Here is a 19,221-nt window from a genome sequence, read left to right as displayed (position 1 = left end):
TCTCTGTTCGACGTCCAATCTTCACTGTGAAGGGGCCAAGACAATTGGCTCCAGTCGAATGAAAGCGTGACAGTGGACGTCTGGAGCAGGTTTAAGGCTTGCTGATCTTGCTTCGATCGGGTCACCTGCCTCTCGCTTGTGTAAGGCAGTGTATCAATCTGCCAAAGACGTTCAGCGTTCTTGAAGAGTTCACAGGTAGGTGAGACTGTCACTGTGAACAGGCACTGCTGCTCGGATGCAGGAACTTGGTTGATACTGGTGGGACTTTGAAATGACCAGCGGAGCTGGGTTTGGACTTCGATGGGTCCCCCTATTGGGCCCAGCTACACTGTTGGAGAGGATAGGAATGTTCTGATAGTCCCAGGTTGTCAGCCGTGAATGCCTGGCATATGTGATACTTCTCTTCAGGTTTGGGCAGGGAAGACACGAAAAAGGCGACTGGCGCACCGTGAAGCTGCATGACATTTTGGTGTGGTGAACAGTTCTAAGGGTAAGTGTTTCAAGCTGTGCGGGGAGGTTCAGGCGTTGCACAGCATGTGGGAAGATGATGCTTCTCTCCGAGCCATCGTCTAGTACTGCATAGGTCTCCAGTACTCTGTCTTTATTATGGAGTGAAACTTTCACAGCCTTCGGAATCACCTTGGGTGATCTTTTTGGTGTATCCTGACACACCTTCGCAGTAGGAGCGGTCATCATCAGCACACTTTTCTGGGTCTGCTTTTTAAGTTATAATGGCATAGGTCCTGGCCTCCCGAGAGAATTCAGTTTTATATGCTATTTTGAATGTTGAACAGTTATTATCTATTTATTTCCATGCAGAAACATTAGAGCATAAAGGTTTTCTTTGTTTAAGCAATCATGCCTGTCAACTGTAACCAGATTTGCATAATATGTCACTTCAGATAAATAGTACAGGCCTGAACACAGAAATCATTGGACTCCTAAAATACATCCTTTCTTTGAACGAAAATCTTCTTTACTGATATCAACCTACCTCTTGGCTAGTAGCATAACTGAAAAAAGCTGGTCACTACGTTATTATTTAGGTTTAAAGCCATTTCCAGCTCCCTCCCTCTTTTTCTTCTTTCTTTCTCTTCTGGTATCCTGATTAATGTGCAGGTCCTGGCATTGCAAAGAAATTCACTCATTGTAAGTAAAAAATATTTTTTTATCTTTATTTTGACACTTGTATTCTCCTTTTCCCACTTTCTTTCCTTAGCACTGATTGCTTTCTTTCACTCATTGTTCACTCATTGAGTTCACCTCTGCACACCCTTTCACTCACTTTTTCATGATCATCACATTGGACAGCAGAGCGTGAGTTTCTGTCTCCTTAGTTTATCCTGTGTATGATTAGTTTAACTGAGAACATTATTTATCCCTGTTAATATTGACATTTGTTTAATTTGATTCATGTTCTATTTTTTTTATTGGTTTCTTTCAGATTTAAAACCCATGTGTGTTTGCTCCTCACTTTATGTTGGAATTTCTTTATTTTGGAAAAAAAAACTTTTGTGTGCTGAAAAGTAAAATTTCAAGGCTGATAGTACACCTCCCCTTCTGAACCTCCTCCTTAACACTTCGTCAGCTAATAGTTGGTGTTGGGAAGATTACTTTTCAAATGTAATAGGCTCCGGATTAGTAGTTACCCTATGAAAAATGTAATAAGTTATGTAACTATTTCAATTGCTTCATCAAAATAATGTTACTTATTATATTTGGTTACTTTTTGATTGGTTATCTGACAAATGTTAAAAACTGGGCTATAAAACTGAAAATGTCTGAGAGTCGGCTTTGCCAAAAATAGGCATCCGCACATGACAAAAGATTCAAGGCAACAAAAAAAATTGTTTGATTCAACAAATAAACTTTTTACTAAATAATTGATTTGAATTTAAACTTTTTATAACCGCCAACATTTTGATTAGTAATTAATTTTACTGCATATTATTTTCTCAGTAACTACAATTGATTGCAAACATAGTTTTATTTGTTGTATTTCAATGACACACAGCCTAACTAGTTCCATGTAACAAGTTAGTCCCAACACTAATATTTTAGATAAGTGGATGTTTCTGGCCATCTATGTGTTTTTTTTCCCCTTGCAATGGTTAAAGACTACATACCAAAACGTCTTTCCCACTGCCCAAAAAAAGAAAAAAGAAAAAAACGCCAACACCCACTAAAATCTGACTTTTTAATGTAATGGGACATTCCAGTGTGGATTGGCATTGAATGAAAACACAACATTTCAGATCCTTAACCAGTGAGATGCAATGACGCGCCACCACTAAATACTGTCCATCTCGAACAAAGAAGCACTAAAAAGTTGAGTTTGAAAGAGACACTGAATAAGTAGGAGATACATAGAGAGTAGTAACAGTACAACCCTCCATCCATGCAGATTTCTCTGGTTTTGTTGGCCTTTGCGCGATGTCAAACGTAATACACTGACAAAGCAACCACACCCAGAAAGGCATGCTCATGTTTAAAAAAACACATGCAGGTGCTAATGATGGTGGAAAAGGGTATAGAGCAACAATAAATTGCCTACTATAGATAATATAATCACTGCAGCATACTGGAGAAATACAATTTACTGAGCTTTGAGAATTTTAGATACTTTTCAAATGTATGCCTGGTTTATAATATTCTGATTTTTTTGGCCCCTGCTTCTGTGACTTTTATTTTTCCTCTTCTCCTTGTGCAACTATATTGTCATGTCATAACTAGTGGGGCAGTAGTAAGCTATAGGGGCTTTCCCCTTTATACCCACTTATGGGCGGCCCTGCTTTTAACCACATTTTCATTCATTAACATGGCCTAACTTTACTCTTAGATTTAGAAATGAATAATGTATCATTGTATTATATGTTAAGGAAAGTTTGGTTAATATTTGATCTGTTGTAAACTTTGTCATGATTTTGCAGATCTTGCAGTCAGAGGTTATCTTGCAGCACAGTGCTCCTGTCCTGACGGGGACTGGCTCAGGTCCCGCCTGCTCCACTGCCCACCACCCTCCTCTATCTGTGAACACCAGCCCCCCAGCCCAGCCCACTGCCAGTTAGACCAGCAGAGCCGCTGGCCACGTCTCAACACACAGCCTTGTACCCCACCGGACAGTGTAGGTAGCCAAGCAGCTGCTGGCCGAGGACAGAGGGGAGGGGAGGAGAGGAGGGGACAGCAGGACTGCGGGGTGCTGGGACAGAGAACACTGCGCACCGGCTCCGTCGCCAGGCAGCACGGCCGAAAACAAAGCTAAAGGTAAGATATTTCTGCTAAATGTGAGGTAAATAATACACAAAGTACCTCCTCCCATCTTTTCTCCCCCAGGACCGTTTTTTCTGTTCACCTTGGAGAATCGTGTGGCTTGTTTCGGTGGGAAGAGGAAGCTCGCGGGTGCACTTTTTCAAAACAAAAAACGCCAGTAGTTTCGTTTTTTTTTTTTTTATCTCCTATAATTAGGCGCGCGCGGAAATGGCTTGTAGGTGGATAAACACACATACACACACACAGACACTTTCAAATACTTGAACCAAACTCAGACATTATGAAACGGACAGATGGGGGCTCCATAACACCCCAATGATCCCTGTAGACCTGCAGCCTGCCAGGTCCACACGGCAAGGATATTGTATTTAAATGTACATGAAAAAGAAAGTGATTCATTCTAATAATATAAATTAACATTTCACATTTACCAGAGATCTTTCTGTATCATCCCCAAGTAGCACTGGGGTGTCCCAGTTTGAGGCTCAGTGACTTAAAAGGGAACACAGTCTAGATTCAAAATTCCAATGTTTTTTTTTTTTTTTCCAAAACCTGGAAAACTTAAATTAATATTTGTGAACATGATCTACTCTCTCTCAAAGTCAGGAACCAGAGAGGTACTGATATGTTAGAATTTTCGCACTTTTTATGCAGAAAAGCTTAACCAAAGACTTCAATCGAAAATTAGCCTTGTTTAGAAATCTTATATGCAATACTACTGTAACCTGTAACAATGTTTTTGGTTTTTGTTTTTTTTCTCCTGAAGTTATTTATATAATAAAAGTCTAAGCACTTGTGATGTCATAGGGTATAAAGATAATGAATGGGACTCTGATTTTGTTGACATAAAGTTTGCTTTTTTGGTATTTTTTTTTTTTATACCAAAAGAGCTTTATTTTAATTTTTTGACCTCAGTTCTGAAACAGAAAATGTCTTTTCCAATTTATAGTCTGTAGAGAGGTTACTGACTTTATACCCTCTGACATCACAAATTTGAGTTAACACTCTCGTTTTTGGATTTTGGAGGATAGTTGTCCATGTTTACTAATATTGCTGGTAGGCATTTGTATCAGCACATAGTCAACCAGTCAACATGTTGATTTATATCACAAATCGATATATACCATTTTTTTGTTGTTTGACAAAGTCAGCATTTTCAAAATATCAATCCTAAGTTAAGGTACTTTTCGTATTGTATACAATGAATGAATATTACATACACTGATAAGCATTGTATTTTATATCTCCATCTGCTGGAGGACCATCACGATAAGAGTATGTGAAATACGTTGTTAACTCCACCACAGAAGAGACCTGATCACTAAGATTAGAAGAAGAACAAGTGGAAAAAGTGGATGTATTGATGACAGTGTAGGTTTATCTACCAAATGAGTTGTTATATATCGGATATCGGGAAAAAAAATCTGATATTGTGCATCCCTTATTGTTGGATTGTCCTTAACAATAGCAATAACATATGAATTTTGAAAATGGGGACTGTGACCCTTTAACTTGTAACAGACCCAGGAAAGGAGGCCACTGTCACAAGGGTAATGTGAGTACACTCTGTGTCCATTAGGAATAGCCCATGTGGCTAAGCAAAATGGTTTAATGGAGTGTCACAGTATTTATGGGGTTGTTTTTCTGCTATTGATTAACATCAGGCACAACACAAGTTGAAACAAAACTAGGTTGACTATTTGGTCAGAATTACTCACGTCCATTCCTATGGCGCTAAGAACATTATTTTGCATCAATATGAATGTATGAATAATTTTAATTTAACTGAGACCAAACATATATAATTTATTTAAGTGGAGCAATACTTGAATTTCTAGTTACTTTTTTATTGCCAACTACATCACTATGCAATGTTTGCAAAGTGTTAGGCACAATTAATCGAAGACAGCCCGAGTTGGCAAAGTGGGCAGCTGTTAGAGGTTGTTGTTGAGGAAAACTGTCTGGCTCTGTAGTTTATTTATCCTTTAAACACAGTGTTCTTTCTTCTGACACTTTTGCAGCTGCATGACATGCGAAACAACCCTGAGAAGCTTCTTGGGTTATTGGTCCTTCATTTAGACAGCTGAGCCCAACAAACAGCTTTATATTCTTGGTAACTCTAAGAAATAAGTACAAGCTTGCAGCTGGGGCAGTACAGGTGGAATACTGCATGCTTTCTTGAACATTAGTTTTTGTTACCCTACCTTTACCCTTGTTACCATTTGTACTTTCAAAGTGTTTCACTCTGAGTAATAAAAATGTATTTTTTCCTCCTCTTTCTAACAATTTTAAATGGACAATGATTTCTGCACTGCAGCTTCTGATGCTGTCTTCAATATCAATACTACACCTGTGGAAGATTTAGACATGTTTCCTGTAATACACATGAAGTCTATTTTTACAGACAGAAAATGATGTTCCTGAATCCAACCTCAGTCACATTTTCATGCTGAATTATAAAGATAATTATTGCTACATTGTCCCTCATTTTTAGTTTAGGGTTCGTTTTGAAACGGCGCATGGCTGCAGCTATACATGTGGGCATGGTTGGTTGTTATTACTATCTTGGGTGTTTGTATAGTGCATCATGGTTGTGTCATCACAACACTGAAATTCCTAACTTTGATAACAATACCTTGAAAAATATTGATATTGGAAACTATTCTTGATACCACAGGATCAATCGACATTGAGGGCATAAAGTTTAAAACATTAAACGATAGATCTAAAATGGCAATACCATGAAAATGACAACTTTTCATTTTTTGGTAATAGCAGAGAACAGCAGAATGACTGCAGTAAACTTTAACAAACGCAGCGAGAAAGCGTAGCTGGTACCAGTATATCAGTGCTGCGGAAAATGAGTGTTAAAACCCTTTCAATTATTCAGAATCTGTATCGATGAATCAGTTTTTTTGACAGCACTAGTTTGTATTAGTTTACACACTGTAACGTGGGAGGTGAAGGTGCAGAGAGTGAGTACTATGGGTTAGTTAGCAGGAGCTCCAGGATAGCAGGATACATCAACCATGCATGCCACATCTTCACGGCACTATATTCTCTTATTATACAAGAGCAGTAGAACACAGAAAACATAACCTGCACCAAACTTGTTACTGATAAGAGTCCTCTCTTTTGGATGTCAGTTGGAGTAGTGAAATGTTACTGTGTGCTCAACGTTCAGCTCAAGTATATCACAACATAACAGAAGAGGGCACCACCCTGTATGCCACAAATCTGGCTGTTACAGCACGTGACGTTTGTGAATCGGGTCCATACGCACAGTCCACACTGTTCTTACCCTTTAAGCTACACTGAACAAATGATCAGATTTTTCTGCATTCAAAAAGCACTCTATGTTACCTTAAGGTTTAGCTGTTGTTGCCCTGCTACAGTTCACTTGCCTGGGAACCAGACAAATTCGTGAGCTCATTCATCCAAAACTAAGCTTTTCGTCCCTAATGCAGACCAACACAAACATGGGCAGATGACCAAATGTACATCAGGCAAACACTCTGGGCTCTGAAAATGATGGAAAGTAGACTATGAGCAGCTCCTGCTGTAATATTCTGAAGCTTATGAGTATTATGGACTCCATCTGGAGCAACAAGAAATGTATTTCTTGACCACAGTTGTGTTTGATTGGGCCAGTCACAATTGCTGGAAATTGAATTTCAGGTGATGGACACTAGGGGTGCATGATGTTGGATTTTTTTTGCTGATATCCAATATGCCAATACATAACAACTCATTTGGCCAATAAGTGATACTGATATTGATATATCGACTTTTTCCCCACCTAGTATAGTAATTATCAAGTCTCTTCTGTAGTGGAGTTAACATCATATTATACTCTTATTGTGATAGCTCACCAGCAGATGCAGTCATAAAATACAATGCTTTTCATTGTATGTAGGCTAACATCCATTCATTGTGCAAAATAAGAATAATACTTAAAATTAGGCTTGATGTTTTGTACATGTTCATTTTGTCAATATAAAAAATATATCGGTTTGTGATGTCGGCAAAAATCTGATTGTTGTAGGATTCTGATGTTTCATTTTGAAGCCAATATCTGCTGATACCGATGGTGTGCCGATATTATCGTGCATTCTAATGGACATCAGAAAACTCTAATGGTTTTAACTTTTTAGAAAACTTCTCAGACCCTTTTGGTGGATTAGCACGTAATCTATTCCTGTCATGGTGCATCTGAATTCTCTGTCGACTCTACAGCATGTTAGCAATTTAAACGAGTCAACTAGAGGACATATATTCATGCCACACTGGGCAGTTTTCCACGTTAGTGACTCCAATCATGCCCATGCTTGTACATATGTCTGTGATACTTGGTAACAATGGACAACAAAGGGACCACAGGAGAAAATGCTTTCTGTTTTGTGCAGATAGAAGTCAGGTAACAGCGAATCTGTCTGAGGATGGGAAGCTTAGTTCTTCAGCATTGCATCTTGCAACGTTTATCTGCAGTTGAATGTAAAATCACATCGACTTCCTCTTGCAGGGCAGAATGTTGAACAATCCAACATGGTCTAGATTTCAAGGAAACAGAAAGTCATTTGAAACTGTCCATTACCTGGAACTATTTCTTGTAGATTAGAGCTGCACCCACTTAGGAGAAACTGCAGTGTGTTGCAATTCGAAATGACGTGAACTGTCCTGCTTCAGGCCAGAAATCCAGCCACAAGTTCTGTTTTATTGTTTTGTGGAAATAGAAATATCAGTGATTTGAAAGTCAGTGAATTAGTAACTCAAGATACATTTACGTATGTTTTGACCTGATTTTGAGAGTGATGTAATCCCAGCTATGATGTAAGATGCTAGTTAAATGACTGTAACTGGGTTAAAGAGGCTGCTTTGTTGGGCACGTCAAGGATGTTAGAAAATCACTCCAAAGAAAGAACAGGCCTTATGATTCACTAAATACTCAAATTTGCCAGTGCAACATGTTACATAAATCCAAAAAATTATGGACGAAGCTACAGTGGCGTTACTCATCGTGAATTATATGAAGATTCACCCCCTGTGCTTTTGTTGTGACTGTTGAAATCCGCTTTCAACCTGTTTTTTTTTTGCACCAGGCCTAAACATGCCTAAACATAACCACATGCAGCGTAATCAGACGCAGAAGGAAACCTAAAGGGAAATATGTAGACATGCAATTCCACTGCAGAGTGGCAATATGTGATCATTTAGGATGAGAACGTGTTTGTAAAGACAAATAATAGAACAGCTAGGTTCAGAAAATTACAGTCTGCTAAGCTAAAAAAATCATATTACTCTAACACATACAATATTATAATCTCCAAAATCTAAGACTATATAAAGTCTCCTATCACAATATTTATTTGTCTATAAACTGCCTGGCCCCTATATGACAATAATTGTTCATAATAAGGGCTGTTGGACATAATTCATTGGAAGTGGAGTTTTTCAGTCTTGTATAAAATCATCTTGTGCTTGAAAGTGTTTGACAAGAATTGAACACTGTCATTCAGTGTATTTCCATGAAGTGTCTAATGTTTAACTGGTTTGGAGACGAGAGGGTCTGATAAGGCAAAACCTTTATGACTAGCTTCCTGTTGCAGCAAATAAGGGTTTTAATACTAGAATGAAAACTGGATGGTTTGTATTTGTGGTTTGACAATAGCTGCTACTGAGGAGACCTGAGGCTGAATGACAGAGAGAGAGGGGAGTAAGAGGAGAGGAGGATGGACCCGTCAGGATGTCTGTTGTTTACTTTTGTATCCTGAGGGTCTGAAGCTGAGGAGCTCGTGTCAGGGCTTGTCCAATAAGCACAACAGATAAAGGTTTGCTTGCATGGTTCACCTCAGTCAGCAGTGATCTTGATCTCCTACTGGAAACTTCGAAGGACAGTCCCAAACACTGTGCTTGTTTAGGCACACCCTAAAAGAGTTTGTGTCTGGGGAGTTTTATTCTCCCATGATAGGCTTAATGGTCTCTCAGAAGTATCTCCACTCTGAAACTTTTTGGAGAAACACTTATAACCTGTTTGTTTTTCAATTGCTTTGCCAGAAAGTTTGCTGTCACACAGCAAACGTAAACAAAGGGAGCATGATTTGTGGCAGATATTCAGATTATATTGTAATGCTGCTATTCCAATGCTATTTTCATGTTCAGCTGAAGCTATGAGAACTCTTTAAGTGGAATTTAATTGTTCATTTTTAGTGAACTATTTTTAATACAATGCTGTAATAAGTGGAGTTGTGACTGATTTTTATTTGTTGGGACTGGGAATATTGAAGTTCAGCTATAACACCAGTTTGAAGTGGAATTGTTATTATATTACTCATTTATAATGCTCTGTACATTTATTACAATGTCACACAAAGTGGATTTAAGAACAATTTCTTAAGACTCATTTTACTATGATGTTTTGTTTTGTCTGGAAACATCAGATTAAAACTCTTAAGGAACCATCTGGATGCAGACTTTTTGTCTTGTATTGCATTGCATTGCTATTAGACATGTACACTGGATTGATCTGAATAACTTCATAGTACTGGTGGCACTGTGCAGCGGTATTATCCCAGTAAATACAAGTATCGGATCGGTATCTGTATCGGCAGATACTCAGTATTAAATAACGCACTTCAGGGGCAAAACAAAAACTTGATCAAGACATCCCCCGTGAATTAACATGAGTCCCTCCTTTGACACATACACAGTTGCATCCACATGCACTTTTCTGCTTCCACATGTTGCACGTGTTGCACATGTGGAAGCAGAGCCTTTGTACCTATTGTTCCTTTTAATCTGATTTATTCTGTCCTGCTCACCTGCACGTGTCAGTCACCAAGAGATAAAGCTGAAGTATTACACATCATAAACTGCAGATGTTATAGCTGCCCCTTACACATCAGCATGATGGATTTCATATGCTGTACTGCATAAAGGATAAAAGTACATTTGAGAGCAGGGGAGAGAGCAAAGTTCACCATCATGCTGCAGAGTTTAAAGGATAAATTTTTAACCAGAAAACAAAAGTGTTTAATAGAGCTGCAATGATGAATTGATTTATTGAACTTAATTTTCAACTAATTTGACAAGCCATAAATTTGTTGGGTTTTTAGAATTTTTAAACATGTTGCGATATGCATAGTTAATTATGTTGCCAAAGAAAAGCTTTGTCAGCATTTGTTTCATGTACTAAAGTTTTCAGTCTGTTCAGCTCACTTCAGTAATTTTTATTGCAGCAATATAAATCTAGTGGACTGAAAAATCAATTGATTATATTATTCCAGTAAGCTACCAAAAGTTTAATCTGTATTTGTGATATTAATAATTTCTATGATAAAAAATGGACATTTGCATCCCTGTAATGATAAGATATTACCAAACAAAAATATGATAATGTACTGTATCGATTATTTTCCCCACGTCTATTATCTACAGTATTATTTCAACGCTAACAGTTAAGGAGTGATTTGCAGGGGAATTTGTGCCTTTTGGAAACGCGTATTCTGTTTTACATATCCTTTTCTCTCTCTTTCTCTCTCAGTTCAGGACGAAAAGGGAAAGATCCACATCGAGCGCCAGAGGCAGACAGTGATTTTCAGCCATCATGCCGCGCTGCAGAGTGAACCTCAGCACCATGATTTTCCTGGTGATCCTGCAGGGAGCAGCAGTGGTGCTGTTCTGCGGCTGGTACGTCCAGCTCAGTCCATGCGGCTCTGCCCCCTCCAACGGTAAAGTTCATGTTCTGCTGCTGTCATCGTGGCGATCGGGATCGTCCTTCGTGGGTCAGGTGTTCAGTCAGCACCCCTCTGTCTTCTACCTCATGGAGCCAGCTTGGCACGTGTGGACCAAACTGCATAAGCCCGGAGCACGAGCACTCCGAATGGCTGTGAGGGATCTATTACGGAGCGTATTTCAGTGTGATTTGTCTGTGATGGAGGCCTACCTGCCAGAACACCACAATGTGTCCTCCTTGTTCATGTGGAGTCACAGTAGAGCACTGTGCTCACCGCCCGCCTGTTCTCTCACACCACGCAACCAGTTCAGCAACCAGACTCGGTGCATCCAGACATGTGATGCTAGAGGCCTTCAGTCGGTAGAGGAGGCCTGTGGTACTTACAGTCACGTGGTACTTAAAGAAGTGAGATTCTTCGAGTTGGAATCCCTCTACCCGCTCTTGCAGGACCCAAGCCTCGATCTCCGCATCATCCACCTGGTCCGAGACCCTCGGGCTGTGGTGAAGTCTAGAGAGGAGTCAGCCAAAGCCTTCATGAGTGATAACGCCGTCGTCCTGGAGCAGAGAAGCATACCAGCTGCGGAGGTGCAGTATCAAGTCATGCAGGAGATCTGCCGTAGCCACGTGCGCATTAACGAGAGGGCCATTGTGAAGCCCCCTCCATTTCTAAAAGGCCGCTACAAAATGGTACGCTATGAGGATGTAGCACGCAACCCACTTGCAGAAATAAGTGCCATGTATGAGTTTGTAGGTCTGGAGATGACCCCGCAGCTAGAGGAATGGATCTACAGGGTGACTCATGGAAAAGGCAAAGGCTCCAGGAAGGAAGCATTCAAAATCACCTCACGAAATGCTGCTGATGTCTCGCAGGCTTGGCGAACCATGCTGCCACACAACAAGGTCAAACGTATCCAGGAAGTGTGTAAAGGCGCCATGTCTTTGCTTGGGTACAGGACAGTTAACAGTGAAAAAGAACAGAAAAGACTCGACATAGATCTTCTTGTGCCGCGGGAACCGTATCAGTTCAGCTGGTTGCCAGCTAAAACAGAGCGTCCTGGTAAAAGTTAATGACAGTATTCTGGTAAGTGAATGAGAAAGACACCAAGAGACTTTGTTGGACAGAAGTCTATATTCTTTATAGGCTGTATAGGCTTTATTGGCTGGGTAAGTCTTTAATTTGTGCGACAACAGACTGATTCATCAGCTGAGAGAACACTGGCATGATGTCCGAGGTTAAAGCAATCTGAAACAATTGTATAACTTGAATGGGAACAACACAGTAGTTACAACTCTCTTCGAAAGATTTTACAGTTTGGGTGAGTTTGTGTTACATAGGCCTGTCACGATAATTACATTATTGAATTATTTAATGGGTTACTTTGCTGATTTTCAACCAGCTTTGTACCAAAACAATGTGGGTAGATGAACTGTGGTAAACTTTCCTCCATCTAACTAACCCCTGCTGCCTAAATGTCCCCCCCTTAGCTTACTGTTTAACTGTAATACGAGATCGCCGGTCGTCATTGTTTCACACGGACCACCAGCGGGAGCGTTTATTGGTCTGGCGCGGTGCACTGCATTCTGATAGTTGTAGGTTTTCTATCTCTTGCGCAAAAGTGTCCCTTTTCTCTTTTTTCTCTGGTCATGTGGCACCAATTTCAAAAGTATTTGAACTTTTTGCTGCATCGACGGCCTAGTTTTATGTGAGGACCCTCTTTATGTCAGTGGAATTCTCCTTTAAGGTCAGCAAGGATTGTCAAGGTCATGTCCATATATTTTACTATAATGCCCTTGAGTTCATACGCATGTTTGTTTTCATAAGAATATCAATAACAAATTAGGCAACATGGTGCCAGAATAAACAGCAGGGTTTTCCCAACTATTAGGCAATGTCATACCTAATCTGTAAAGCACAAGGTGGTAACTTAACAGGTAAAGGCAGAAGAAATGAATTATAAAAAAAATAGAAGCAAGCATTTTAAGACTAAGTGTTTTTCCACAGCTCATAAGCCAAAGGAACTGAAAAAAATATGCTGAGACATGCTGTAATTTCTGGTCATCCTTTTGTCCTCTTGTCTGATCTCTGTGTCGGACTTTCACCGTCAGCAGGGCTAGGCTCCTCCACACACATTTATTTATGTTTTATTTATTGAGGATATTTTAATATTCTTTTCACATTCGAATCCAATGGCTGAATATTCCTTTAAAAATTCATTGCATTTAAAAGGTTTGCACTTGCATTATTATGCTCTTGTATTATCACTTTATCAGTGACAATATTGTTTCCTGACAATAATGTTTACTGCAGTTATTTCTGGTAGAATATATCATCCACCCAAAATAGTTATCGTGACAGGCAGATTTGTATGATTTCATAAATCATGACCTGGTTACTCAAGATAATCCACAGACCTGGTTAGCAGTTTTATGTTGGAACTATTTTCTCTTTACTGAACTACGCCCATCACCGGGCAGGAGGAAGCACACATCTTCTCTTGGACAAGAAGCTTGTAAGAGTACAGTTAGCAAGTGTGGTTTCAAAAAAATAGTTCCTACAACTGCTCACAACCAGTTCTGTGGATTATCTTGAGTGACCGGGTCATGGTTTCTGGAAAGCGACATTGATGTTAAGTTATCAAATATAATTTTTCCAGAAGCTGAGTGCCATCTAGTTCCATTATATTGGAGAGAAGACAGACATCTCTAAGTACGATATCTCCAACACCCAGCAACCCACCCCAAAACAATCTAGACTGATAAATAGCACTGCTGGTACATGGATAAGTTTTGGGGTCTGAGTTTGTTTGTTTTTTTAACTGTCCCTTTAAGTAGCTTTCCACTCAGTGTGCACAGTTTGTGAATCATGTGGGCTTGTTTTGGCACAAGTGTGTTCTCCCCTGCACAAAGTGAATCTGGGTCCAGGTTTTGCACCGTGCAAGCACTCTGGTGGTGACAGACTGAGCATATTGAGCAGTGCCGTGTCCCTGCAAATCTGTCCATACTGGAGAATTCTGTTATTTTGCGGAGCTGCGCCATCAATCAGTGTGTACCAGAGAACTAATGTGAATTCAGCCCATTTAAATCCACATTGTTTGCAGCTGGGCCTCATGCCAGTGTTCCCTGAAGGCCTGGTCTGTCCCAAGAGGAGACTGTTGATCACTGATGACGCTCCCACAGAGCAGGAGAGGCCAGCCTGAGGCCTGTGGTGTCACTGAGACAGGATGCTTGGTCATGTTATGGATTTACATGTGGGGCAGCCAAGAAGCACACTTACATTGTTAGCCAGAAAACCGCAAAGGTCTGCTCATAGCTTGATGTAGTGACTTTGAATCAGCAAAGCTATGCTTGCACCTGACAAAAACACACTATTTCTAAGCTTTAACTGTAGATACCTCCGTTTTCCCCCCAAATTAGTTTCAGGTGCCTTTGATGTCACTGTTGGGAAATCAGCCCAGTTTCCAGAGGAAAATGTTGATGTTCTAGGTTTCTGCAAATCACAGAGAAATGTCAGATTTGTACGTTTCATATGTATCATATCAACATTGCTAAAGTGATATTTATGGTCAGACCTCGTCATTGAGAGGTGGAGGTAAGTGAATGGTATGACACCGGGGTGAGACGCCTGCCATGCTGCAGACCACTGTTCAAGACCAACAAACAACAAAACTGGTTGTTAAAAAAAATAAAAAATAAAAAAATCAGTCATTTCTACGTTTTCACTGGCTTTTAGCCACCATCCATGGGTGTTATTTCGCAATCTGTTGCTCTGTTTCCACTGGAGATAGTGCCATGGAAGTGGTTGGTTTTTACTGAGACATCACAGCTTTTTTTTAGCAGAGATTGTGCCACCAACACAGAGGATTTTAAACCCAAACCTGATCTGTCCTAACCAAAACCAAGTGAATTTGTGCCGGTTAACTTCCCATTAACCACAGTTGTTGTTGAGGTAGTTCCAGTGTATCCCCTATATCAGGAATACTGAACTTGTTGCTTGGGGGGCACTTTTGCAAAATGACACGACAGCTATTGACATGCTGATGTGATACATATATATGCAGTTTATCTGGAGAATCTGATCTGCTTTCCAGGCCTTTGTATTGTGTTGATAATGATCTTGTGAAAACTGGCTTACATTTAGCATAATACAGTGCACCCATAGCTCTTACAGAGTAACTGCACACAGTCGAATAATCTGGCTTTCTTGTAGCATGACACTCTGGGGCAGGGATACTCATATTGTTTTGCTTGGGGGCCACTCTTGCAAAATGACAGGAGGCCAGGGGTCAGTCGCAGCAGCCCCATACATATTTTAGAGTTTTAGGACATTTCTAGGATTTTAGAACATTTCTAGAATTTTAGGACATTAGGGGTTTAGCTAGAACCTCTGTCAGAGGGTGCGGGGTATCCTCCACTGGCACTCTTTTTGATATACAAAGTCTATTTGGTACTATTTTATGCAGTCTGATCCCTTATGTATACTAAAATTTAAAAAAATCAGTGGGAATCACTTTATTTTTATTGTGAATTAGAAAATAGTCACTGGGAGCTACCCCGCATCCTATTGTGGGCCAAATTTTATCGCTGTGCTATATAATAATGTAAAACAAATGTAACAAATCTGTGGTTTGCAGAAATGTGCTATGCCAACATTTATTCTGGTGATTTGCTTGAGGGTAATCCTCTCCTGCTGGAACTTTAGGTGAAAGTGAATGGTTGAACTTATACTTCATTACACTTCAGGAACATCTGGGTCTTAGCATTTTAAAGTTTGAACATTTAAAACATTAACTTATGTGCTGCCAATTGAAATTCCTCAAGAATAAAGTTACCTACAGCAAAGCAGCTTACTTAGCGTAGTTTAGTCATGAAAGTTTATACACCACGGCTGTCAGTTATTTAGGAGTTGCAATGAGATATTGATGTAATCTGGCTATCTGTAAATCTACTTCTTGGAACACCCCATTTCTTTGTGTTTGTTCTCATAAATTGTTCTTTTTTTATTGGCATAATTATCTTACTGGCTCACTGATTACACGGATATAGTTAATGACTAGTGTTTGAGTAGAGCATTTTAGTCAGTGATTAAGGATCAAAGCATGAGTCAACAGCAGAATGATAAATCATGTTTATTTATGACTTCAGGGCCGGATTAAAGAGCCAAAACCCGACTGTTTGCAGTTAATGCTTAGACACTACAGTGCTTTCTGGTAAGATTTTTAATAATCTTCTTTCTGTAAAAAATGTATGAGCATCAAAGCCCAGTAGTTTCACCTCAACATGAACTCTGTTGTGATTGAATATCTACCCTTTATACATCCTGATAAACCTGAGCTGTGTCACAGTTGCACACAACTGTATATAAAGCCTTTTTTAGTACAACACGACATTGTTAGTACGATGTTAGTGTACTCTTTACACAGTTTCTCAAGTTGAAGCTACACTAATAGTTATTTTATTAACAATAGCTCAAATGATGTGTAATGTGGAAAGGGTAATCCCAGAGACAAACCCAGAGAGAATTATCCAGTTCCTGGTGCTTTATGCAGTTTTTGCATCTTTCAGCCCAATATTAAAATCTTCTAGCTTGCAAACAACCTCGAGCCATGTCACCAGAAGAAAATATTGCTTTGTGCGTTTCTGCCAACCACAGATTTGTTCCATTTGCATATTTCATACCTATAATATATAACATTTTAAAGTGACACAGAATATGTCACCTTGGTGAGACGCCTGCAAAGCTGCAGCTTGTTGAGACCAACAAAAAACAAAATTAGTTGTGTTTCAGCCACCCAATAGTCTTTTCTTTGTCTCTGAAAAATAAATCAGCATCTTACTCAGAGATGAATAGATTCTGATCTAATCTGATTGATAGTTCCCCTGACTACTATGGAGAACTGTTACTTCAGTAGATATGCTGACGATAATAATAGCAATATACAAATATAACGCACCCATGGTTTGAAAAAACACACAATGCCAACATTTATTCTGTTGTTTGGATTGCAGCAACCTTTTCTCGCGCAGCAGCCAGCTGTTTTCAGAAAAAAACGAAACTCTCACAAGGAGTCACAAAGCAGCTCTCACCAGAGGCAACATATAGAGTGTGACTCTAAAGATTTTGAATTGAGAATTGAGCATTTAAAGTAAAATTCCCCATAAAAAATGTCAATACAGCTCCAAAAAAAGCAGCTTGTCATGAATTACTAGAAGGCACTGAGCATTGGAGTGTAACATTTCCATTTGACATTATGATGTTTTGGCTGTTTTTTGGCTTCATCAAACACGCTGTAGTGAATTTCTGCACCAGCTCTCAAATTAGGTGAATGTAGTTGCCCACACACACTATATTCAACAGGAAACTCTTACTGGAGAAACGGAAAGTTAAGTAATAGACTAAAATATGCCTTCTGTGTTGAGAGGGTAACAGTCAGTGAGAGTCTCGCTGAAGAAGAGAGTCAGTTTCTGTGCTGTCTGCGTGTCTCATATGGAACATATAGAACACGTGGAACAATGAGTTCACTGGGTACACTGTGTTCTCTCAGTGTGGATGCAGAAATGTTTAGGGCTGGATCTCCCTGTGGACAGTGTTATACTGCATGCAGGCCTGTCAGATATTCCAGAGATCATTCCAGATATTCTGTGCATTAATCAGATTTTCTGCTTTGAAGTTTCGAAAAGAAAATGTTGAAGAGAAAACTGCACTCCACTCACAGTGTTTAACAGCAGTTTGATGGGTATTATTAGATATAAATCATCATTGGGAGTTTTCTCTGTTTTCTCCTCACAAGTCAAGCACACTTTAACATCAATATAGTCGCTTTACTCACTAATTGTGGTACTCAAGAGTGATTAAATATGACAAATTAACCCTGGATCGATCAGTTTTCTTGTGCTACATTCATAAGCGTGTTGTGTGTTAAACCTATGAAAGCTTAGATAATTGGTGTGATTTCTCTCTAAAACTCAGGAAAAGCATGATGAGCAACTTGGGAAGAAATGTCCTGCAAACTGTAAATAAAATAGTAAAGAGAGAAAAATAAATTATCTGAAAATTATCTGGGGTGGGGCGTAGAGGTGGGTTACATATTATCAAATACAGGGAAAATGTCCAGAAAATTCTATTTATAAATCTATTATTATATATTTGAAATCATGAAATCATCATTTTGTATCACCATCTTAACAAAAAAAAACTATTATTTACCTTTACCTGTCTCCAGGGTCCCTTTAAAAAAATTGACTGTTTTGCTTATTTTCAGGTAATTTTCTAGTAATTTTTTTTTTTACTAATTTCTTGTAATTTTTGGGGCCATTTCTTGTTAAGTTGCTGTCGCTCTCTTTTCATGTTTTTGAAAGAAATCAAGCCAATTTGCTGCGGTATCAAAGGGTTAATCTAGTAGCTCTGTGATGCTTCAGCCATCCAGACTCACGTGTGGATGAACTGACCATGTTTTAATGTCTTGAGCCATTTCAAAGTCGAGAGATCAACTTAACATGTTTTTCACTGTGGAATTTATCAAATATTTTTTTTAAAAAAGAAAGAGTTGCCACTGATTTCCTGAAGTGCCTGAACAGTTAACATGTGTCCCTGTGCAATGTGAAATGTTTTATTTTATGTTTAACCACATGTCTGCCCTTTCTGTTGTGTTTTAGTTTGTATGAAGTCAGTCGGCAGTGTCGGTGCCTCTCAGAACAGTTTAGCTGACAGACGTGCCAGCTTGTTCTCCTCTTTATCTAAAGATGAGATGACATATGACGCAGAAACTCTATGGTACTAATGACTGCAATAAATATTTACATGTAAGTTTGGGCTGTTTTTTTGCTGCTATTGCCTTTAACTGATAGCTGGTTACAAACCTGACTTCACAATGCCGAAGATTTTCTCAGCAGTACATAATTTACATTTGGGCGCCATCTGTTGGCTGAGGCTAGTTCCTGTAATTGCATGACACGGATTTTATACGTCTCCACTAAAAATGTAATGTACAACTGTATGGATTAGAAAGCACAAACAAACCAATGTTCACTTGAGGAAGTACCCTGTAAGAAAAAGATTGTTATAGTGATCACAAAATGACCCTTACTTTTGTATTTGTACTTTTACTAACTGCACTTCCACTTTACAATATCTAACTTTTAAACACAATTCAAGGAGGAAAAGAGCTTACATCCTTGTTTCAGTGAAGGCTGATATAACTGGATAAGATGTGCAACATAAT

At 39.2% G+C, this 19,221-nt stretch overlaps 1 protein-coding gene across 2 annotated transcripts; it reads left to right on the top strand.

Annotated features, from left to right (window-relative positions):
• The first annotated feature begins 1,113 nt into the window (after positions 1-1,113).
• Positions 1,114-15,293, top strand: chst6 (carbohydrate sulfotransferase 6). 2 transcript variants are annotated; one of them, XM_042495442.1, is made up of 3 exons: positions 1,114-1,149; positions 2,931-3,264; positions 10,811-15,293. In XM_042495442.1, exon 3 carries the CDS (start codon positions 10,874-10,876, stop codon positions 12,068-12,070), a length of 1,197 nt encoding a protein of 398 aa, XP_042351376.1. In that variant the 5' UTR covers positions 1,114-1,149; positions 2,931-3,264; positions 10,811-10,873; the 3' UTR covers positions 12,071-15,293. The 2 variants fall into 2 exon arrangements, with proteins under 2 accessions (XP_042351376.1, XP_042351375.1); XM_042495441.1 differs by lacking the exon at positions 1,114-1,149 and having other exon boundaries at positions 2,863-3,264.
• Positions 15,294-19,221: the final 3,928 nt, after the last annotated feature.

This window comes from Plectropomus leopardus, chromosome 11 (genome assembly GCF_008729295.1).
Source record: "Plectropomus leopardus isolate mb chromosome 11, YSFRI_Pleo_2.0, whole genome shotgun sequence".
Taxonomy (NCBI): Eukaryota; Metazoa; Chordata; class Actinopteri; order Perciformes; family Serranidae; genus Plectropomus; species Plectropomus leopardus.
The sequence above is the reverse complement of the archived record's forward strand: the minus strand, read 5'-3'. Positions and strand labels throughout refer to the sequence as shown.

What these genes read in the sequence shown, in the direction of transcription:
- chst6 (XM_042495442.1), top strand. Translation starts at nt 10,874, where the DNA reads ATGCCGCGCTGCAGAGTGAACCTCAGCACCATGATTTTCCTGGTGATC.